At 36.4% G+C, this 25,553-nt stretch overlaps 1 protein-coding gene across 1 annotated transcript; it reads right to left on the bottom strand.

The window, feature by feature from the left end:
• Positions 1 to 1,281: 1,281 nt before the first annotated feature.
• LOC311096757 (uncharacterized protein) lies at positions 1,282 to 20,133 on the bottom strand. The gene is made up of 10 exons (XM_084136079.1): positions 19,977 to 20,133; positions 16,266 to 16,526; positions 12,770 to 12,947; positions 11,226 to 11,462; positions 8,498 to 8,613; positions 5,011 to 5,158; positions 4,830 to 4,882; positions 4,603 to 4,700; positions 4,356 to 4,506; positions 1,282 to 3,987 (listed from the first exon to the last, which is right to left on the bottom strand). The coding sequence occupies exons 1-10, from the start codon at positions 19,995 to 19,997 to the stop codon at positions 2,650 to 2,652; spliced, it is 2,601 nt and encodes an 866-aa protein (XP_083992205.1). The 5' UTR covers positions 19,998 to 20,133; the 3' UTR covers positions 1,282 to 2,649.
• Between the last annotated feature and the right edge of the window lie 5,420 nt (positions 20,134 to 25,553).

Genomic DNA, 25,553 nt, shown 5'->3' with positions numbered 1-25,553 from the left:
CCCCCCCCCCTCACTTGCAGGGATATCTCTTTTCTTCTTTGATGACGTATGACATGAGGGCGGGACATCCTGTCACTCACACGAGATCACAGTAATAAACCACATCCATCCAATCAATTCCGCTTGGACAAATCAAGTCCCACCCTACATTTTTCCTTGTTCGAGAAGCTGCTTACTCTTGATATACATCACAATAAGGAAGAAAAGACTACCTTGATGTCTTTGTGCATGCAAATACTTTCATGTTCGCCGTTTAGTTTGGATTTCAAATATTTGCAAGTAAGAGTTAGTAATATGTTAGACGGTTGTAAAGGGTTAAACCAGCACAGCAGCTCTGTGAAAATACAATCCACATACCAGACATATGAAAGCGAGACCCATGGAGAGCCTTTTAAGTTAAAACAAAGAGCCTGACCAGCGGAAAGACCCGTGGGTTATGTCAAAAAAAATTAAAGGAGAGGGGAGGGGAACCATGTTATTTATTCAGTCCTACAACAAAAATCCTCTCATGAAAAACTGCATCTAGTACTTTGTCTTATCTTAAGTACTTTATAGATTGACAGTCAAATTTGACTAGTTTGATTCTAGAGACTGGTCTAGGAATCTATAGCAAATCCCAAAGGACAAATCAGCTTTGTATCAAATGTTGATTAGGCCTGAAAATGTGTTAATCTTTATGTTTGGAAGTTCAATATTGGTAAGAGGTTATTGGATGGCCTTTAAACACGAGATGATATCGCACCCTGGTGGCCACAGGCTGCTGCAACAGAAAGTTGAGAGTGCCCTCCCCTTTCAAAAATTACCATACACTGTGTAGTTAATGCAGTTCGTTACTACCATAAATCCCGCAGTAGACCTTAAATGGGCAAGAAGCCATATTGAATTTTACGCAAATGAAAGCAAGGCTGTGAGGGAGAGATTTACCGTCTTCATGCGCTGTATAAAAGGTACTAGATCACATCCAATTTTCAAAGCTCACACCTCTATTTGAAGTTTTTTGGAAAGGCGTTTTGTCAGTTGAACAAATCGAAATGTTTTTAACAAAAGTAGGCTACAATCCATTGAACACATTAGCCCTCACTAAATAATTTTTTACATGAATAACCAACTATTTAGCCCCCACTGTCAAATAAATAAATAACTAAAAAGAAAAGACAAAGCTTCTGCCACTTTAAAGATCACAATAATTTATTTTACAATAGCTATAGTTACTACAGTAAAATAATAAATTATGTGATCTCTTTAAAGTGTAAGAATCTTTCATCAATTAAAATAACAGCATGCAAGTACATATTTTTTTTATTATAAATATTCAGTGTTTAAACATGTCTGCAGTGACGATCTGTCACAGAGTCCATGTTCCATTAGCATAGCATGCAAAATAAGAAAAGAAATATAATTTTTTTTAACCTGGTGGTATTACAACAGTTTATAGAACATTAAATAGGGATTAGCGTTCTGTTTGGCTGCCTTTCAAGTACAGAAATTAAATGAAAGAAACATACAACCAACAGAATAATAAAGAATGATCATACAAATGTGTTTTACACAAGTAATTAATCATTAGCAAACCGAGTGAAAATTATTAAATATAATTTGTCATCTGTAAACCTGTGAAATACATTGCATCAAGAGGTCGGTCTAGGAGGAGTGAAAAGCAAATTAAGTAACCCATTTTCTCACAACAGGCAGTTCTACATCAGTCTCTCTGTAAACACATATCAATGATGTCTGTGGTAAACCATTCGATGGTTTATCAGGAACACAAATAGTAATTAACTACAATATATGACTATATGTTATTAAAATGCATTTTTAAATGATAAAAGAAAAACAAAAAGAAAATTTGCATTGGGACCCAAAATATGCATACCATTTGCACAATACAGTACATTGTTTCTAAAACGAGTAGCTATGGAAAATAATGATAAGATCCAGCACAGAGGTCATATGGAGCCCATTTCTTAAATAGCAAGGTTCAACAAATACACAAAGAGAAGAGGAAAAAAAAAAGAACGAAATAATAATAATAATAATAATTCACACTGCCTAAGAACAGTAAAGAAGAACCTAGATAAAGGTGTAAAACATAAATAATAACTGAGAGTATGACCTACACCCACAAAATGACACTGCTTTATCATAAAATAAAAACAAATGACCATTTATAAACAAAGCAATTTATGCCTCAGGAAAAAGTACAGTAGCTGACCAAATCTTCTGCAATGATGTCCCAATGTTTATGATATCTGGATCCAACAGTAACCAGACCCAGATTCTGTGTCCATGTGTTTCTTAAATACCTGTATATTTTTTTTTCCAAAGAAATCAAATGCTCCATGAGTCATATTAAATGTCCTTTATTGGCTGGCCACTTGATGATCCACTATCTACAGCATATGTTTCAACTTAAAAGTACTAAAATATAGAATAATCAAGTTCAAGGCACCTTATCTTTGGTAAAAACCCATGGCCACCTGCATCAGTTCAAAGTTTAGTAGTGTTTTAAAAGCAGGTAATTAGCAGATAGCAATGCATCTGTAGAACTGTCTCTTTGATCATACACAACACAAACGTGTTTGCAGGAAAGGCAGAGCAGAGAGGAGTGATAAAGTATGCAAGAGTTAGTAACGCTCCCATGCCTGCATGCTAACAGCTAGATGGCTTCGAAAGGAGGGAACTAGAGAGTACTTTGAGAGAGGAAACTGCATCCGACTCTTTGAGATCATCAGTAGGTACACGCTGCGAGTAGAGGTCACTGTTTGATTGAGGTTCTAGATTTGGATCCAGAGATGCGCTCTCTGGTTCTTTCTTAACTGTCACTGTGCTTACGCCGGTCTTGTCTTCCCCTTGATTCATGTGATAAATACAAGGTAGAGAGTCTGGGGAAGCACCAATACTGTAGGGATTTTCAAGGGGGACATCCAATTTGGGCACTAAAGAGAAACAAGTGGCTTCGGGAAGAGTCAAAGCCACATTGGTCCTGTCCTGAACTAAAGCTCTGGCCCTGCTAGGAGAGCTAAGATCAGCTGGCTCATCTTGATTCAAAGGCACCAGAAAGGACATGCCATTCCACTTTAGAGATGCTCCGAGATCCTCAGTTTCCAACTTTGGTCTCTTGGTCATAGACTGGACATCCCGACCTTGCAGTTCTGTGAACTCCATGTCTCCAGCAGACCTCTTGGTAATGGCTCTCTTGCTCAGGTTCAGTGGAAGGGATTGATCTTGAGGTGCACTCCCGTTGGGTTGGGAGGTCTTGCCAAGATCCTGAGCCAGAACTTCGGAAAGTCTCTTGGTGAAGGTGTTCATGTGTGTCGAGCCAAGGCGGGTGCGCATCAGTTGACGCAACTGTAGGCTACAGCCGATGTCAAGCGGAAGGATCCTAAGAGGGGGCAGGGGAGCTCTGTTCATGGCCAGTCCTCCGTTTTGGGACGAGGCATCCAAACTACACCCTGAACACTGGTGCTGGAGACTCTCAGGGGTCTCGGGTGTACTGACTTTGGGCTGATGGACCATAATTGTCTGGTGGGGTGTAGAAGAATCTTGAGGAGTTACCTCATGAGCACTCACTCCATTGAGGCCGAGACGGGCTCTAAAGAGGTCCAAAGGACACAGTCCTTTAGTGGGACTGAATCCTTCAAGGGAACCACCTGCCAGCAACTTGCAAGGAACCGACAGAAAAGAGGGAGCTTGAGGTTCTACAGTCTCCGTCTTCACATCTCGTCCCAGTACGGGTTGGTGGAGCACCGTATTAGAGGGTACAAGGGCCAGACCTTGGCCATGAGGATGGTTGGTGAGCTTCAGTTCTTGAAAAATAGTCAATGGCTGCACGATTTCCTGATGGGGTCTTTCTGGTTGCTCTGAGGGAGGTTTGGGATGCAAGGGCGGTCTTCCAACTCTGCCTCTGGCCAGAACTTTAGCATTGCGTTTTCCAGGTGGTCTTCCTCTTTTCCGTACAACAACAACAACACCATCTGGCGGTGAGGCCTAAAAAAGTAGTAGGGCAAAGAAAGGTAATCTTAGTTATGCTCATTTTATTAGTCGGTCTGAAAACAAAGCTTACGAAGTACCGGGATGATACAGCAAGCATTTTTGAGAATAAAGAAATCACTGGTTTACCAAAATTTGTGACCTCAAACCTTTTGGAGCTTTGTTTGAGGTTTTCTACAGTAGTGTGGCATAATGTATATCAGACAAACAGCATGTATGAACAAAGCATGGTTCTTAAACCATAATCAGATCTAATATGGACTAAACATTATGTTTAGCTCATCTTATTGAGAGATCTTGCATATACGGAACAAAAAAGGGTCAGCATTTCCCTTTTCTAGTGCTATAGAAAATAAAACCCTCACCTGGTTTGTAACTGCATTCTTTTTTGGGCTGTTTGACACCCCTCTGCCCCGTACAGTCTTTTTGATGGTAGTGGGTGAGAAAGATGTAGCTCTGGGCTTGCCAAGTTCTGGGTTTTCTCCCCTTACATACAGTTCATAAGGGAGCATCAGCCTAGAATTTGATTGAAAGTGGGCATTCAGTTAGATGAGAAAAGCCCTCTGAAGCAGCAGGAATTAATTGTTGCTGTAATCAGAGCTTCACGCTCACCTTTCATAATGCCTCCTTGTGCAGGTGGCAGCGCTGGTGCTGCCTGGGCTTCCACCCAACTCATTGTACACGGTCTTCCACAAACGGTGCGATGTCACCTGCAGGCGATGGGGAGGACAATGGTTCTGACTCACACTACTGAGCTCACCGCTAATGCTTTCATTCCATTATGATGGATTACAGCTTACTCAGCAGGGCCAAGTAATGAAACGACATGACAAACTTACCCTCTCATATCCCCCCAGTCTTTTTACAACTGAATACATGAGGAAAAGGTCAACTGTGGGCAAATAGGAAAACGGCTTGGTTAATTAATAAGTTAAGGTGAAAAAAACTACAGAGAAATTATTCTAGTGAGTGACTGGTGCTCAATTTTTTTCACATGTAAAAGCAGTCATGCATACATACTCTTTTTGAAACCCAGGTTGGGAACTTTGCTTATAGGGGAACCCCTCCGCTCCATAAAGATAAATAGCTGATCCAGGAAGAGCTGCTCTTCTGGATGTGGGAGCCAGTTCCCATCCCAATGCATCTCCACACTGCCCATCACATTCTCCTACAAAAAAAATAAATAAAAATTACAACACATTAGAAGATCTTTCCTGACAAATTGACAGATCGAAACATTAAGGCACATTAGAAAATTTTGTGAGCAAATAAAAGGTACATTGCCTATCAATAGTGTAGCGATGTATGAATCACAGCTCGTGCAGAAGTCACTCAGACCTAGCAACTTTCTCCTGGTGAACGTGGCAAATCTGCATGTCCAACTGGATTTCTATTAAAATGTCTGGATTTTGCCCCCGAAAATTCAATCAAAAGTGGTAAATGGGATCGCGCCAATCAGGTTTTGGACATTAAAACCCAATTCAAAGCTTGAAGTTGCTAAGAAATGGCACATATTTCTATAAAGGCAATTGTAATTTGAACTTTTAAAATAATTCACACTACCCAGCAAGCAGAGCTGTTTTGAAGTTTTGAACTCAGGGTTGCCAACTCTCACACATTTGGCGTGACACAAGCTTTCAGGCTCTGTCTCTTGCTGCCCAAGTAAATCTCACGCCAAATTAAAAAAGTCAGTGTGCTGCACATACTGTTTGGCGTATGAGTCAAACACATGTATTGACAAGGTATGGGTTTTAATTAAACCAATGAAGACCTGCAACCTCTTGATTGGACCAGTTTGTACCAATCACATTATCCCTACACCATGCAGGGTCACTGTATATAAGCTGCTGACCCCCACCTGCACGACAATCACCGAAGATGTTTAGACTGCATTGAGAAACATAGTATTTGTACACAAAGCAGATTTACACGGTAACTAGGGATGCACCGATATGACATTTTTTGCCGATACCGATAACCAATAATTCTTTATGAAAGCTGATAAATTATATATTGGCCGATAAATCTAAATCCACATTATTATATAACTTTTGAGAGTGGATTACAAAGACAAAAGTCTCACCATTAAAAGCCATGTCCCAAGCACACAATTACAATGTTCTCATTATAATTTTATATAGCCTACAAGACAGTTAAGTGCAACATTTGCATCGCAAGTCTGTGTTTTCCATTTTCGAAGTGATAATAGCGAAAAGTGAAAAGCGAAAAGTGTCTCAGTTGAAGGAAATAATACATTATTTATCGGCTTTAATATATATCGGCCAATTTTTTAAAATATATATATTTTCAGGCCGATAAAGATTACATTAAAAAACAAACATATATCGGCCGTTACCGACATGCTGGCCAATTTATTGTGCATCCCTAAGGCCGTGTGTCCACCAAAGCGTTTTTAGCCAGCTGAAAACGCTAGGCGCTCTACTGAAAACGCCTAGCTGTGAGCGCTTGAGAGCGTTTTGGCAGCGTTGCATTTTTTTTTCAGTTGAGACACGTTGCTCGTTATGATACGGAATATCCACGAAAGTGTTACTAGTATCTCATTTCACACATTTTGTTTCTGTGTTGATTCTATATTAAAATGTCGATACAATGTAATGTATTTTCTCTGGCTCTTGTTTTAAATGATTTTGTTCCGTTATTATGCTTCTTGTTGTCATCTGTTGACGTTGTACAAGCAGAATGTGGCGGTTGGTCGATGTGGTATTAGTCCCGCCCCTCCTCCATTGTGATTGGAATCGTTGGGTAAAAAGTGACAGTGATGAGCGCAGCGTTTTACCCAAAGTTGAACATTCTTCAACTCTCGGCGACCTGTAAAAAACGCAGAGCACTCTGCGCTTCAGCGTGAAAAAAATGCTCAGCGCCTCACTACGCTCATGGCGTATTAAAAACGCAGCGCTCCCATTGAAAACAATTGAAAAAACGCTTTGGTGGACACGGCCTAAGGGTAACCAATATTAATAATATTAGTTCTAAGGCAACTAATATTAATTTGAGTTGTTCATTTTAACCTTTTATAATAATAAGCAGAGTCTGTAATAATAATAATAATAATAATAATAATAATAATAATAAGTTACATTTATATAGTGTTTTTCTGGGTACTCAAAGAGCTTTACATAGAAGGGGGAATCTCCTCAACCATCACCAATGTACCTGGATGATGTGATGGCAGCCATATTGCACCAGAACGCCCAGCACACACCAGCTTATTGGTGGAGAGGAGACAGTGATGAGGCCAAATGGTTTATGTGTGAACAGAGGCCAGTGGGCAAATTTGGGCAGTTTAATGTCTCATTGGATCTTTTTGACAGTATAGTGTCCCCATCACTATACTGGGGCGTTAGGACCAACACAGACCCCAGGGTGAGCAGCGCCCCCTACTGGCCTCACTAACACCTCTTCCAGCAGAAACCTAGTTTTCCCAGGAGGTCTACTATGAAGTAATATGATGCCATAAAGAATCGCATACGCAGGGTAAGATTTGTGAAAGTGTACATAAGTTTGCAAGCGTAAATTAAATTTGCATGTGCAAGAGAAGATTTGTAAAGGTGTAAATCGCCTTTTAAGTGTAAGAAAAAAATATCTGCAGGCAATGCATGTTTGTTTAAAGCATTAGTTAAGAGATTTTTTCCTTGAGAAAAATGAACATGTAGCTACTGTACCTGATATTTATCCAATTGAATCGATATTGACTCAAGATCAGAATCGTATCGCAAGCTTATGAATTGAATTTGTGAAATTTGTTTTAAGCACTAATAAAAACAGTAGACCAGTTATTGTAACATGTAAACATTGTAACATGTTGTAACTAAACTTAATGAAATTCTGTTTACTCAGCGAATGTTTTGACTATACACTTATTGTGATGCAAGGATTTTTTGGGGCATTTTATTTTTACAACAATACAAACCCCAATAATTCTCAAATAATAATTCTATATTATTAATAATAATATTTATCTAATAAATATATGTATACATTTAAAAATAATAAATAAATAATAATAAAACAATAATTCTTGCTCCAAACTAAACTCAAAAGTTGACAACCCTGGCTAACTAGCTACTCACCTCACAATATTTAATATTGGATATTGTAGTTAGAAGCATGGAAAACCGCAGTGTTCTCAAATAAATTATATTTAATAAAGTATTATCAGCCTTATACCTTTTTTTCTCAATTGTTGTAATGTTGATTAATCTATGATCAGGATTGTTTATTTAATGGCTTTTCATAGAATATACATTTTTACCCAAGATCAGTTTTTTTTTTTAAACCTAAAAATATGATAAAATTGGCAAACAGTGTCACAAATGGTGTGAAAGGAAGTCAAGATCTCAAAGTTAAAACAAAACAGGAAGCACTCAGTGACATCACAGTATTCTTCACGTTTTGTTCAAAATCTTAAAACATCCTGTTTGGCCATCAGATCTGTATTCATAAACAAGTCTATAGAACAAATCGAGTAGCAAACTCCACAGCATACCTTCATTCTTTCCATCCATGACTCTGATAAATTGTTATTGTTTAGCTGATCGGATCCTTGGCCATCCCTGCCCTTTCTTTTACGAGGTCTCCCCTTCAGACTGAGAGAGGAGCATCCTGGGACAGAAACATATATCATCTTTAGGCAACAGTACTTAACTTTTTTAGCTTTTTGTCATAACATGCAAAATCATTTTACAAAACAAAGTGAACAGTCCCATTTGATTCTTTCCTGTAGTGTGTCGTCTGGTTATTATGAAAGATCTCAGTGCCATTAGTACAATGAAATACAACTAATAAAACAGCCATTTGTTTGAGTTAAAATACTGTAAGAGAATACATACTACATATTAGGGTTTTCTACATGAATACCACAAGTGAAATTCCACTTTTCTCAATGTTAATAAAGTACAAACTAATACAATATTTAACACACTCCTTTCTAGTTAAATATTAATGTGAATGAATTACAAAAAAAAAAAGAGCAGGTAGCCTTTAAGTATTTCTCAGTTCAGTAAATATTGTATTTGTAGGGTTGTCACAGTACCAATACTAGTCAAATTTCACGTTTTTTTTGCACCAATTTTAGTACCAGTGCAAAAACCATTGTGACTTTTGTTTAAATTATTATTTTCTTTTACTTTTTGAAAACTAAAAATATTAAATAGCATTAAAAATTAACCAATTTCATGTATTAAAGATAAGTAAATAATACATTGAAACTAGAGATGCACCGATAACTTTATCTGCCGATACCGATTTAGATTTTATCTGCCAATACCGATAGTTTGATTTTCTTAAGGGGAAAAAAAAGCTCTCCCAACTATTGCTGTAAACTATACAGGGAACCCTCTCATATGGTACATTACTTTAATATTAGAGGTTAAAATATTATATTCAACTGAAATGCATTTTCAGATATAACAATTACACTAAAAGAACAACTGAAATGTTTGTATACTTACAGCTCCGTTGCACATAAGGTAGTTTTCATAAACATGACTTCATGACTAATTTATTCAAACACATGTATAATTAACAGTAAATAAGCTCCAGCTCACTTACACACAAGGTAGTTTTCATAAAGTGTCTTCATGACTAATTTATTAAAACATACAAGTATAATTAACAGTAAATAAGCGCCTCTCTAGTGTTTTTTTATAGCTCACTAATGAACTGTGAACATTAGCTAACTTTCCTGAGGTTAACGGAACATTAAGTGGCATTGTTCACAAGCCGTTTTATTGATTTCTTTCCAAGGTTGAAACACAAGAGCGTTTACTAGAGCGGTAAGTTGCACTGTATCGTTCAACATGCCTTTTGATGTTCATGTTTTTTTTTCTTTGTTCCATTTCGTTCTATAAATGCATTATAGAGGAAGACATGACGTGCTCCGCGCTGCTGCTTTAACTACGCAACAGGGATCTGTAACTTCCCAACAGGGATCTGAAACTTCACATTTAAGAGCATCAAAACGCCAATAACTTTTTGATTTCATGATAAAAAGGACATCATATTAAAGCTGAGACTTTTCTTATCAGAAGTAACAAAGCACAAAGAGATTAAAAAACCATGGACCTGGCAACCCTGGCTTGAAATACGGGTGATTCAGAAAGAGCTTGATTTAACGTTGCGTTCTTTTAAACTGTTAATGCGTTCATTTTCTTTAACAGCTCTAAATTTGGCCAATGGATAAAATTGTTTATTTATCGTCCGATAGAAAGGCTGGTGCCGTTATGCTTTTAAAGTTTAAAGGAGAACTTGGTAACTTTTTTAACTTAATAAAACTGTCTAGAAATCATTTGGATGGTTAAACAACCTGTTCTGGTGATATTGGTGACTTTCCCCGCTCCCCCCAGCGTCCCCAGGCGGAACACCAACCTTGCAACTTGGGGACTACCGTCCCGGCAAAATAGAAATTGGAAGTCTCGTGAGAAGCGAGAATGAGAACGAGCGCGAAACACGAATTGCTTTACGGCAATTCGACATAAACACACACGCATGTATGATGTATTACCAGATTACCCACCTCGGTAGACATAGCTCCACACGATACAGTTGGCTTGCTCCGATCACAACAAACGCACATGAGCAGCGGTAGAGAGGGGGAGGAGGCCGCCGCAAGTGAGTTTTTTACGACCGTGTTGTGAAATATACGCCCCCCCACAGCTGTAGGGGGAGCTCGTGGGGAAAACACGCGACAACAAAAGGGAAAATCAGCGAAGAAGTGACTAGAGTTCGCTAGAGTTGCCGAGTTCTCCTTTAAGTAACGACTTAGTACTGAAGTACTGGTACTTTTGACAACCCTAAAACTCACAAATCAGCCTTTTACCTAGGATGTACACTGTGTTTTACCATCCAATTGATCTAATAGTCATTTTGGTTGTCTTTAATTGAGTTAACTGTCTACATGTTTGACAACTGAATTAGCCTGCCACATCACAGCAACGTTTATGGATAATAGGGCTGGGTATTGACACAAAATGTTATGATTCGATTAAGATTCACAAGCTTGAGATTCGATTTCATTTCATTCGATATCGATCTCGATTAATTGGGGCACGGTTAAAAATGAGTCTGTGACAGACTCTGCTCTGTTTATCTTTACAGGCCAAAATTTCGGCGCATCCCTAATTCTTGGGGTTCTTTCAAATGAGAGTTGATTAAAATCGAGAAATCAATATTTTTAACCTTGCCCTGTCACAATCCAGCAAGAGTGTATTACTCACCAAGCTGTGTCAGTATGCTAGCATTGCTGTCTAGAGTAGGGTGGTTGAAGGTATCCCGACAGTAGAGGACTCGTGTGTTTTGGAGGGCCACTTTTATTCCCCCCAGAGCCAGCAGATGGGGGTCCTGCAGACCAGGGCAGCTAGCCTGATCCGGGACGCGGCTTTGAAGGGAACGGAAGCGGCAGTACTGGGGGTAACTGAGGACCTTAACCTTCTGCTGTACTTCTAGAGACTCGTCTGAAAGAGAACACAAAACACAAGAGTCAGTCCATACATTAGCCTACGTTCAAATAATGATCAGTACCAGTGTCAGCAACACCCTCACAACAGCTTTAATGCTCACGTGCAAAAAACAAACAAAAAACGATATATTTAAATAGAAAATATACTCATTCAATATTAGCTACAATCCCTGGGCTCGACTATATTATCACACTCCAGGGTTCTGTTTGCAAAATATTATGAATAAGGCAATTTGACATTTTTGTAAGCTGAATCACAATAATCCGAATGCTTCAATTTCGGGTCCCCCCTGAAATTAAAAGTAGTTCTCTGTTTTTATTTTTAAAATAGTAAACTTTTAAAATGTCATTTCTATTCTATCACAACCTCACAAAATGCTGCCTACAAGTTCCTATTCACACATTTCACTCTTACTTATACTTAACTATAATGTGACGTGCGTTGAGTTGCCTTTAGGCTGAAAAACAGACACAATGGACAATTTCATAAGCCTTCCTCTTTATTCACTTCCTGACAAAAGCCTAACAACACAAGTTTCATAAGAAAATAAGGCAAGATGTACTTTGCGATTTTGCAGTTATTAACCAAAACTAAAACTATTAAAAATTGTTGGTTAATTGAAATAAAGCTGAGATAAAACAAAAATCTGGATGAAAAACTTAAAAGGAAAAAAACAACAACAAATTAAAACTCCCATGATTTTAGTTCTTCAACTTAAGCTAAATAAAACTAAAACTGAAATAAAGAATTAAGGTGAATATAAATATATATAAAAAATGACAAAAGCACACAAAATTAATAAAATAACTGAAAGCTAATTCAATATATATATATAGAAACTCAATATAACAGAAAACGATCAAAAAATGTATGTCAATAATACATAAAATGAAAAATTCCAGTCAACATTCATGTCTATCTGCCTCTCAACAAATAAGGTAAGATAAGGTATATTAATTACAAGACAACACAATTGATATTCATGAGCCAAGCTGATAAAGGACCCACTTTATATTAAGTGTATTTAACTACTATGCAATTAACATTTAAATTAATAATTTGATGCAATGCACTTAAGTGTACATACATGTTTTTACATTGCACTTAAAAACACCTGCATGTATTTACAGCTATAATTACACTGTTGACCCCTTAACCCACCTTTAAACCTACTCATACCACATATCCCACCTCAATATCAGCAAGTGTTTTGCAATACAACATGAACACAATGAGTACATTGTATCAAACTTTCTTTTTTAAAGAAACAAAACTGCAGTTCAGGATTTTTCATTACTCACCGTCACTCTCCGTTTTTCCTTCCTGTGGAGAACTAGCATCTTGTGAGCCATCAGACCCTATCAGAGGCTCGTGAACGTTTGGACTGCTGTGCTTCCACTGTGGCGGTTCCTGACAAGTCCACTTCACCAGATCCTCCACTCTGACTACAATCTTTTTTGATACAGCGAGGACTTCATCCTGTGCAAAGAAATGCAAAGTAAACGTCCACAGGGCGAAACGACGCATCTCATACCTTCACATGAGCTTACAGGCAGGATCGGGTTTGGCTTAATGGCCTGAAGAACTTTAACACCATTAATGAATGCTAGAGAAGCCTCTCCCTTTTTCCTATGTTATACTAGTTAACAAGAGACGCATAACCTCAGGCAAAAACAACCAACCAACCGCTTTAAAAGAAAAAGAGGGGTAAAAGCCCGGTAGACATTTAGATGCTTATCTATGCGACATTCTCACATTCTATTGTATACAATGAAAACCCTGAAAAGCTTTAGTATTTCTCCTTACTCATTTATTTTGTTACAAAATGGCCTTTTGTTCTAAACACATTATGAAGAAGTAAAACATTACAAAGGACATTGTTTAAAACGCTGTCTAGTTTAGCCATGACTGCTTCTTACAGCAAATGAATGAGTATCTTTCAACTTCAGATGAATCTGAGAGCAGTCTTGAAAGTTGTGGTCCGCATATGACTGGATTCTCCTAAATAAACTATAAAAGAACTAGTTTATGTTCATTACTAATTCAAAAACTCTTCTTCATTCTAGGTTTACAGTAATAAGAGTCCCTTCAATCATTCGGTTACTAAAAATATTGCTAGTTAATCATTTAACAGCAGTTTTTCAGTTGAGTACCACAGAAAGAGGGGTTTGATTTTACATTCTCTTTTGTATGTCATTCTCAGGCAACATTCAAGAGACAACACTTAAAGTTATATAAAGCTGTGATGTGTGGATGCATGTTCCTAATAAGTATTATCACATCATTTCTATATATCTATTATTGTTTTATATATGTTTTAAATAATTAAGGCACCAATAATAATTTTTACAGAACCTTTTCTTAAAGTCTTGTAGAGTCCATGTGTTTATTGTCCATCACTGGATTGTAATTTATAAAAAAAAAAAAAGAAAAAAAAAGCCTTATGATATTTTATAAATCATTCTAATATGCAGATTCGGTGCTCAGTCATAATTATTGGTGCACAATTATTAAAGGTTCTTATTATCAAAGTTGAAAATAATAAAACAAAGCTGAAAATAAAAAAAATGCACATATTTTTGTTAATATTATTATAATTTTTTTACTTCAGTAAGGACTTACCCTAAAAATTCTATCAAATAAATAACAAATTCCATCATTAATTCTTGTATCGAGTATTTAAAGGAAGAAGGTTACATTAGAAACATATTTTAACGTTAAACGTTAAATATTGATGTTTGTTTATTCAATTTAACATTATTTCAGTTAGCATCGAGGCTATTTACATGGCAAACACAAGGTCAATATCATAATCCATAAAATTTGTATTATTATATAAAACATTTCAACTTGACATAAGATAGAAAATCTGAAATACATTCGGGCGATACATTCTGAAATATTCCATGTAAACATGTTTCTGAATAAAGGCGTTTTCTAGCAATGTCATAAAAATGTATATGAATATAAGAATATATTTGACAGTCAAATAACTTGACACGAGAGACATAAAGGAACTTTGCCTATCAATAAAAATAAAAAAAAACACACTTATAAGTCTTGAGTGACCCAGTCGGCACCTAGTGAAGATGACTTGGTCATGTCTTGATTTGAAGTTATGGAATAAATATGAAGTGTGTAAACAATGTATTTACTGCGGCTCTATTTCTTGAATCCTCAACAAATCTTGAGACTGACCGAAATCCACATAGGGTCTGAATGTGATCACAGAGTTCTCAATGCAGCCTATCATGCACACAATAATCTGCTTCTCTTTGCATTTGTACATTCCAGCACATTATTAAAACATATTCTGATTTCATTTTCATTGCTACTTACTCCAAAAAGTAAAAACTGTACTTAAAACGAAAACAAGATTACTTTGAATAGAATCATTGTAAAGTTGTGATGAAGAGCTGAGCAAGTCTTGTATATGTACTTCCTGGTCTGAATGTGACTTCCTGCTTAAAGAGGAATTAATTGATACCAAAAAAACCAACAAATATATGTGAAAGGAGAATGTATGTGTGTGTGAGAGTAGAAATGTATGTATGTGAAAGGAGAATGTATGTATGTGTGTGTGAGAGTAGACATGTATGTATGTGAAAGGAGAATGTATGTATGTGTGTGTGTGACAGTAGAAATGTGTGTATGTGAAAGGAGAATGATATGAATGTGAGAGTAGAAATGTGTGTATGTGAAAGGAGAATGTATGTGTGTGGCAGTAGAAATGTGTGTATGTGAAATGAGAATGATATGAATGTGAGAGTAGAAATGTGTGTATGTGAAAGGAGAATGTATGTGTGTGGCAGTAGAAATGTGTGTATGTGAAAGGAGAATGATATGAATGTGAGAGTAGAAATGTGTGTATGTGAAAGGAGAATGTATGTGTGTGGCAGTAGAAATGTGTGTATGTGAAATGAGAATGAATGTGAATGTGAGAGTATAAATGCATGCATGTATGAAAGGAGAATATATAAATAAATCATAAATAAATATTGATGTTAAATCCACTGTTGTTTTAAATAGAATTGTTCTATAGTCTATACAGTATTTAATGCAATTACATCAGAAGTAACTGTAAATAAATTACAGAAAAATTAAGAGTAATCCCTTACTTTACTTTTTCAAGAGAAAAGTAATTAAATTACAGTAACTACTTAGTAATGCAATTAGGGCTGTGAAACGATTAATCGCATCCAAAATAAAAGTTTCTGTTTACATAATATATATGTGTGTACCGTGCATAATTATTTTGAAAATATAAATTCACACACATGCATGTATATACTTAAGAAAAATGCGTTATTTATATATAAAATATTTATATAGATATATAGATATAGATATATATACACACACTTACATATATACATGCATGTGTGTATATTTATTTATAAAAAATACTTATACACAGTACACACAGATATAATGTAAACACAAACTTAGATTTTGGATGCGATTAATCGTTTCACAGCCATAAATGCATTACATGATACTATGTGTGTTTGTGTGTGTGTGTGTGTGTGGGTGGGTGTGTGTGTGTATGCATGTATAAGGGCTGGAATCGACGTAATCGATTACGTCGATTGCGTAAATTAGTCTTTGCCCGGTTTACATCCGGTAACGTCAAATTGTTTACAACACACAACAGCAAAATCTGTTAAATTACTATGCATGTACAAAACGTTGCAGATATCCACATTCAAACTGATAATACATAGTAATTAATGTGGCGCTCATGCACACTTCCCCCTTAACCACAGGTTATTTCTGTATCTTTCCCTCTTCTCTCACCTCTCCATGCTCCACCGCTCTGCCCTTCGGAGTGTCCTCAGGTAAGAAGTAGAGTCTAGAACTGGCCAGCAGGCGGCGCTGCGTCTGATCTTCCCACAGCAATGTGACCTCCGCTATGCACACCGGCTCCTGAGGGCCACAGCGCATGAAGTAGAACTCCCCGAGCTCCCAGACCCGAGTCGCACCCCCGGATTCCTGCTTGCAACCCACTGACTTATAAAAGGCAAAGGAGCCTCGAAGGCAGCTAGGAGCACCTAACCACTGATCAAGACAAGAGCGCACAAAAGAAAACAGGTTAGGGAATGAACACACGACTGAATGCACGTATGAGAAAAAAAATCCTGTGCAGCTGTGAGAAAACATCTTAAATACCTTCAGTATTAAAGGGATAGTTCAGCCTAAAATGAAAATTGTGTCATTTTCTCTCCCTCAAGTCAAATTTCTTTCTTCTGCTGAACACACAAGATGATATTTATGGGTAACCTATCTGTTTATGGACCCCATTGACTTCCACAGTATGAAAAAAAAAAAAAAGCTATGGAAGTCAAAATATCTTCTTTTGTGTTCTGAAGAAAGAAACTCAACTTGAGGCTGAGTAAATAATGACCGAATTTTTATTTTTGGGTGAACGTCTCTTTAATGAGTCAGAGCACAAAATTATAAGTTAGCCTACACAAGATCACAAGCAGTCTGTGGTTAAAAAACAACTCATCAATTCATTCATTTCAGTTGGAATTTGCTCCTGCGCAGATATTTTAAGCAAATAGAAGTGTTGTCGTTGCAACAGTCAGAGCTCTGGTAGGAAACGCATGCATACGGAGCTCAAAAACACACATGCAAACACCCTTCACATGACTCACATGACAGCGTCGCTGTCTTCTCAAATCAGCTGAGCGCTAAGACAAAAATATTCGACGTCTCGACTTCTAGCAGGTTTTTTTTTTGCTAAACATCAGACACAAAAACATCCTATAGAGTGGGGCAAATTGCACATGAACTAATTGTTCACGTAACCCACTCAGTTTGGTAAAGTTTCCATGGTTGAAAACACATTCCAGTGTATTAATCTACTTAGGAATGGCCTGATAGCAATGGAAAAACACAAAGATTTTGCTATTATTTGAGTTGCAGAAAGTAAAACATAAAAATCCCACAGAGATGATGGCAAAACATGGTTTTCGGCTATCAAATATAAAAACTGTAACTAAAAATGGACAATAAATGTCAATGCTACACTAAATATTTTATGTTTTTGTTTGTGATATTCAAAGAAATATATATATATATATATATATATATATATATATACACACATATGAAGACTGGTTCATTTTATCTTCAACATAATGAAGATAATTCAGTTGATAACATATTTTTGGTCAAAAGCATGAATGTAGAGTAGTGCTTAACTATATTCATTTAAATTATATTTATAACATTAAAATGTTTTAATACTATTGTTTTTGTAATATCTTATTTAAAAGGTTATTGTATTAGCATACTAAATAAATAAAACAAAATAGTTAAAGTTAAAGTAATGCAAAAGGTTAATGAGAACTCATTTACCTGAAACAAAATGAATTCATTTGATAATAGATATTTTGATATTAGATCAAATGGACAATAAATGTGGAGGCTATACTGAATATCACAAAAACTAATTATTTAAAGAACTACACATTAAGATTGATTCATTTATCTTTAACATACTGAAGATAATTTAGTTGATAACATGTTTTTGGTTAAAAGCATGAATGTATAATAGTGTTTAAATGTATTAGTATGTTATTTCAATAACATTTCAAATGTTTTAATACTAGTATCAATATTTGTTGTTGTTTTAATAACTTACTGAAATGTTATTGTTGTTGTATTATTAGCATAGTAAAATAGTTTTAAAAATAAATAATAAAAACAAATAAAATAGTAAAAGCTATAATGCAAATATTTTACAAGGATGGTGTGTATGTATGGATGAAAGCCTATATTTTTAACTATGATAAAATACATAATTTGAAGTAAATATCTTAAACTATAAAAGTTATTAATGTCTGCACTACAAACTATTTTTAAACAGTCAACAACACAATGACAAATCATAAAGTAATAAGCTCTTTAACTATAGGCGACCTTTCTGTTTTCGCTGTCATGATTGGTATTGACATTAAAATATGAGTGAAAAATGATAAATAGTGCAATATGCACATGGAAATTATTTAATTTATCCTTATGCATTTTGTAAATGCACAATTCGCACATGCACAGCATTGTTTGTCATCTGTTTTCCATAGTAAAATTGCATTGCCTCTTGAACGTGGCCTGTGTACTTTAACTCAACATGTCAATCACAGGACCCGTTCACGAGGGTCAATCACCCCCGCCCCACCCCCACTGGTAACCCACATTTTCACCGAAAAACCGACCAATCAGAAGCCACAACACTCGGCGTCCACATGTCGAGCGCCTACTGGTAAAAAAAGAGAACTAGTCTTACAGTTAAACCACAATACACGTCTGTGACTGTCAACTTTTCACTTTATATACTCCAACAAGCACTTAAGTGAGTATTTCATCCAAATCCAAAAAAATATTACATGGAATGCTTGAGAAAGACTTCGAAAGAATAACCAAAATGACCTTGGAGTTTTTACTGAGCCCAAAATTGTTTACATTTATTAGCATGAATAATGAAAAATGACTCATATCAGAGTTGCTGATCATGAGGATGAAAACTGATTATATTTAATAAACAATCATTTAAAAAATAAAATAAAATAAAATAAAAAACTGATAAACAACATCCTCAATCCGGGTGCTCTCTGAAGCTAATAATACTGGTATTCACTCAATATGTGAAACAACATATTTCAGCCAACTTCCTACTGCCACATACATAAAAGTCTCATATATCATGACAAAAATGTAGGCTACTGCTGTAGCCTAGCATTTCTAGCCAACACGAATAATCTCTTAATATTAAAAGCATTGAAAAAATAAATAAACGATGTTATTGTTGCTAAATACAACATTTAAAAAAATAATAACATCACGGCTCGTGTAACGATCAAATAACTTAAGTTTGACGAAAAAACTTCGTAATCTCAAATAAAATCAGCAGCTCCACCAAGTTTACCTCTTCCTAGAAGTTTCATTTTAAAATCAGGCTTAATATTTGCGGGATTTCATCGAAAAAATGTGTCGACAGATCGTGAATATTAACAATGCAGCTTTCCCTTTAAAATCGTGGGCTCGATTCGTATCGTTTTTAATAAAGAAATTAAAACAAAATCTGCTTGGCAAACGTGAAATGTGGGGGTGGGGGGCAAAAGAGGGAGAATCTAGGTAGTCAACACGACACACAAAGAAATTAATCATTAACGAAAAAATCGAAATATCAAACGCACGCGCTCTTGATATAACAATAAATCGGCACACAAAAACCACACAGCGTCGAGGAAATTTCAAATACATTTCGAAACAAATAAAAGTTTCTCGGCGAAATATGAGGCAATATTTTCAAGTCTTCGTTGGCTTATTGGATAGGAATCAATTCGGCATTTTAGCGAACTTCAAATATTACGACGTGTCGCGGGAACAGCGGGTAAAAAAAAATAGGATTTTAATTTTTAAAAACAAAGCGAATTTCGAGCTCGCGCGCCGAGCGCCTTGAGCTGCAACAAAGTAACAGTTTAAAGTTGTAATTCAGTTTACCTGTATCGTACTCTGCTCCATTGCAACTCAACATTCCCTTATCCCTCTCGATGCCCCCTATCAAGTTACACAGCCGGGTACTAACAGCACCGGCACACACATAAACGTAGCTGAAGAAAAGCTTGTGCCTTTTGGTGAAAATAGGGCAGGATCTAGGTGTGGCTTAACTCCATTTGCCAAAAGAACTTTAATATATGTTATGCATTGTACACAAAATTGCCTGTGGAAACATGCTCGCGGTTTAATTTAACCCAGTGACTAAGAGTGATCACGAAATACAACACAATTTCAACATGGAGCCTTGAAATCAGCATTTCAAGACAAAATCCATATGTAGCCTACAGTACAGAGCATGCGTGCTGTTCTTCAATAAAATAGCCCATTTTGAATGCATAAAATAAGCAGCGAACCCTCTAAATATTTGCATTACTAGTCTGACGTGACATATTTAATATTTTGTGTTATTATTTTTTAAATATAATGTTTAAAAATATAATGTCTGGTCTATAATATATGTATGAAATTTCCCTCTAAAAATGTACATTTTCCGATTGTAAACACTGGTCTTGTTGGCCAGTACAGTCGTTTTCTGAAAATATTAGACGAGAGTGTTATTAAATGTATAGGCTAAACGATATTAAAATATTTATATAATAAACAATGCAAAATAGTTATATTTTGTTCTCCAGCAGGGGGAGTGTCCACGTGATCCACGAGACAATGGCTGTGATATTTCATTTTTCCTGCTCTTGCTGACACCAGAAACCTGAAAACATACGACAAAATATCCTCATAATAGTCTTTATTATTATTATTATTACAAGTTATTTAACAATTTGATATCAATTACTGGCCAGCTCTTATTTCTTAAGCGGAGGGCAACAAATACAAACTTTACAATAGTGATTAATGTTCTTGAGAATTTGATTATTTCCACGTGGTCTTGTGGCAGAACAAATGTTGCTGTCCCGCATCAGTCCTGAGAGGATATGTGAAAGCAGGAGGTCACACCACAACACCATTATAAACAGCCTCTTGCATTTGTATTTTTATTCTTTTAGGTCATTGTAGAATGTCTGGGTATCTGAAGCAACTCAATATAGTTTTTCTGTTGTTTTCCCCCTAATCATGTTTAAAAGATTTTAAAATACAGTCTGAAGACATGGAGCCACCATCTTCTGAATTCTGAATGGTCATCCTTTGGTGAATAAATGAATGAATGAATAAGATGATAGAAAAGGCAATAAGTAATATTGTAATTATATAGGATTATAACTGCATAAATATAATTAATTATTTGTTATTATAATGAACTGATAAAAGATTTCTTGACGAGAAAAAAGAAGAAGTGTAGTTTTCATGTTTTCAATTTTGTAACTTGAAACCTGAAAATGAGGAAAGTATGAAGGTTAAAATGGATTTTTAAGGAAAAAACAACAGTAGTATCATTATATCATTAATAATATCATCATTCTTCTCATTTCATCCACAAGCTTTATATTTTCTAACTCTAAACATATATTAATGCTGTCAGATTGATTAATTGCGATTAATCACATCTAACATAAAAGTTTGTTTATATAATATGTCTATAAGTGTATATCATATGTATAAATATATATAGGCTATATATATATATATATATATATATATATATATATATATATATATATATACACACACACACACACACACACACACACACACACATAAGCACCTTTTAGGTTAGATGTGATTAATTGCGATTAATCGATTTGACAGCACTAATATTTGTGTAACACACACGTTATATAAACAAACTTATGTTATATATATATATATATATATATATATATATACTGTATGTATAACAAAAGTAAAAAGTAGCAATAAATGTAGGAATGTAGGGCCTATATAAAGAATAATTGTATATTGGATTCAATAGTTTTGGAGATATTATATGCTTTATAAATATACAGTATAATAACATTTTGAAGTAATTATGAATTGTGCCATTAAGCCACAGTCAAGGTCAATTGCTTCTTGTTTCACATTTGGCTCTGAATATGCACACTAAGCTCAAAACACAAAGTCATGATATGATCTGCTTACACACACTCACACACACACACACGCACGCACGCACGCACGCACACACACACAGGAAGCATTCTTCCTCACACTGGCTTTAAAAGACCTCACGGAGGCGCTGTTACCTTTAACATTTTTTTGTCAGTGTCAAACTCAACAGGTTTCGTCAGTCGATTTATCCTTCAGTTTCTCTGATATATGACAGCTGAGATGTGCTTCAGCATTCTCTAAATACGCAAATAAAATAGATTTGTAAATTAGCTTCATATGATATAGCCAGAAATAAACAGTGGCTTAATATTCAGACTCTTATTCTGTGATGGAAATAAACACTCATGAACAGATTAGTTCACAGCTCATCATGGTTCCTTCTGAGCCATTGTGAAAGTTAACAGATAGCCTACTTTTTCATAACAAATTGAATTATCAACAAAAGTCTTATCTGTGTGAGTGACCAGTGAACACATTGTGCCATCTTGCTATTAAAAGGCTCATTTAAAATGCTGTACTAACAATTTCTACAAGAGAAATTCACTCTTGTGAATAAGTGTGCTTAATTGTATTGAATGTGTATTTCAAATCTTAAAGGTAGGCCTATATTTTAAAAACAGTGTAATTGCACATCAATAAAAGGCCATTTAAGTGTACTTAAAAAAAATAGTTAAATGTACTCTAAAGTGTATACTACATCTTTTTCACAAGGGAAGAGAAGCTGAAAACAATGCTAAGTAGACTATATTTTAGCATGTATGCTAATAGCTTGTTTTGGCGTATACTTTTACATTTGGTGATAATAATAATGTTTTTTTGATTGACCTCTATGATAAACTCATTTACAATCAAAGCTATTAAAGTATTTTGTAAACTGGCTCAACCAATGGCACGATTTGGAGGCGGGGCTACTTGTTTGTCGAACCAATGGCAGGTTCTAAGAATGCTAATCAGGCAAAAGTGGAAAATGCATTATTGAGCTAAATTTAAGTAATCTTCGAAGGAAAACCATAGCAATGGGAATAATACAAGACCACCAGGGTGGGATGTTGAAGTATTTAAATTAATATAGGCGACGAAAATGATATCATATCAAAAACAAACAAAACTCTATAGGCAGACGCTAGAGAGAGGAAACACTCCACAGGAAGTGTATGAAATAACTGGAACACAAACTGGACAAAGAAACATGGCAATGGTACTTTCGAGTTATGGGACGGTCTGCCTGAATTTTCTTTTAAAACCGACCTTGACCCGATGGAAAAGCAAGCTTTCTCAGGAAGTTTGTGGCATCCTGAAATCAGATTTAGCTCAAATGTCAACATACTTATTGCAGTGGTTTTTCCTTTCTCTCTTGGCAGTGAAATCTGAAATATGACACTTCATGTTTTAGTTTGCAATCTTGCAAGAAATACTGCTCAGTATTAACAACTCATGAGCTTCCTTGTTTTGCTCAACTTCTCGAGGCTGTGCGAGGCCACAAGGATTCTGGGCTTCTGCCAAATAGTAGCAGAAGTGCTGGGCCGATAATGGAACAAAACTAGACCTGTTTAACTCCTCTGAGTTTCCTTTCACAAGTCCATAAAGTCTTATTGCTGTAAAATAAAATCCTTTAAGCCAGAACTAAAATCTGTTCCAAATTTAACAACACAAAAGCCTTTGTTTCAGCTGTTTTTTTCCCCCCAGAATAAAATATACGTCACAATATCACATTGACAAACCTGAGCATGCTCAAAGAGCGTGTGAAGTGATATGTGTATGATGGAAGTGTGAATCAACTGAAAAAAACTTGATAAACACACAAGTGACAAAAGCAAGAGCCTCTGTTGAAACAACACAGCTAAAACCAGCCCAAGCTGCTTGGCTGCTTTTAGAGAGGTTTTGGCCAATTTATTTAGTTGGACCAGCTAAAACCAGCAGAACACCAGTTTGGGCAGCAAAAAAATGGCCCAAACCCCTCTAAAACCAGCCGAGACCAGCTAAAACCAGCAGAACACCAGTTTGGGCAGCTAAAAATGGCCAAAACCCCTCTAAAACCAGCCGAGACCAGCTAAAACCAGCAGAACACCAGTTTGGGCAGCTAAAAATGGCCAAAACCCCTCTAAAACCAGCCGAGACCAGCTAAAACCAGCAGAACACCAGTTTGGGCAGCAAAAAAAAATGGCTAAAGCCCCTCTAAAACCAGCCGAGACCAGCTAAAACCAGCAGAACACCAGTTTGGCCAGCTAAACAAATGGCTAAAACCCCTCTAAATCCAGCCGAGACCAGCTAAAACTAGCAGAACACCAGTTTGGCCAGCTAAACAAATGGCCAAAACTCATCTAAAACCAGCTGAGACCAGCTAAAACCAGCAGTACACCAGTTTGGGCAGCTAAACAAATGGCTAAAACCCCTCTAAAACCAGCCGAGACCAGCTAAAACCAGCAGAACACCAGTTTGGCCAGCTAAACAAATGGCTAAAACCCCTCTAAAACTAGCCGAACACCAGTTTGGCCAGCTAAACAAATGGCCAAAACTCATCTAAAACCAGCTGAGACCAGCTAAAACCAGCAGTACACCAGTTTGGGCAGCTAAACAAATGGCTAAAACCCCTCTAAAACCAGCCGAGACCAGCTAAAACTAGCAGAACACCAGTTTGGGCCGCTAAACAAATGGCTAAAACCCCTCTAAAACCAGCCGAGACCAGCTAAAACCAGCAGAACACCAGTTTGGGCAGCTAAACAAATGGCTAAAACCCCTCTAAAACCAGCCGAGACCAGCTAAAACCAGCAGAACACCAGTTTGGCCAGCTAAACAAATGGCTAAAACCCCTCTAAAACTAGCCGAACACCAGTTTGGCCAGCTAAACAAATGGCCAAAACTCATCTAAAACCAGCTGAGACCAGCTAAAACCAGCAGTACACCAGTTTGGGCAGCTAAACAAATGGCTAAAACCCCTCTAAAACCAGCCGAGACCAGCTAAAACTAGCAGTACACCAGTTTGGGCAGCTAAACAAATGGCTAAAACCCCTCTAAAACCAGCCGAGACCAGCTAAAACTAGCAGAACACCAGTTTGGGCCGCTAAACAAATGGCTAAAACCCCTCTAAAACCAGCCGAGACCAGCTAAAACCAGCAGAACACCAGTTTGGCCAGCTAAACAAATGGCTAAAACCCCTCTAAAACCAGCCGAGACCAGCTAAAACCAGCAGAACACCAGTTTGTCCAGCTAAACAAATGGCCAAAACCCCTCTAAAACCAGCCGAGACCAGCTAAAACCAGCTACTTGCATCTTAAACCAGCTAAGACCAGCTAACTAGCCTAGCTTGTTTTAGCTGTTTGTTTTTTAGCAGGGATGGTTTATAATCTTTGATTTTTTGAACATAAAATGTGTGAAGTGCAGGCTTCTTTCAAAGATTATGTGCACCAAGTTTTCCTTATTATTTTTGTATGTGTATCACACTCTAAACCCAAACGTTCTTTGTTTTTTAAGATGAAATGAGGGTGGAGCATTTCCAAGAATTTCTACATAATCATA

This window comes from Abramis brama, assembly GCF_963993115.1.
Source record: "Abramis brama genome assembly, chromosome: 15".
NCBI lineage: Eukaryota > Metazoa > Chordata > Actinopteri > Cypriniformes > Leuciscidae > Abramis > Abramis brama.
The sequence above is the reverse complement of the archived record's forward strand: the minus strand, read 5'-3'. Positions and strand labels throughout refer to the sequence as shown.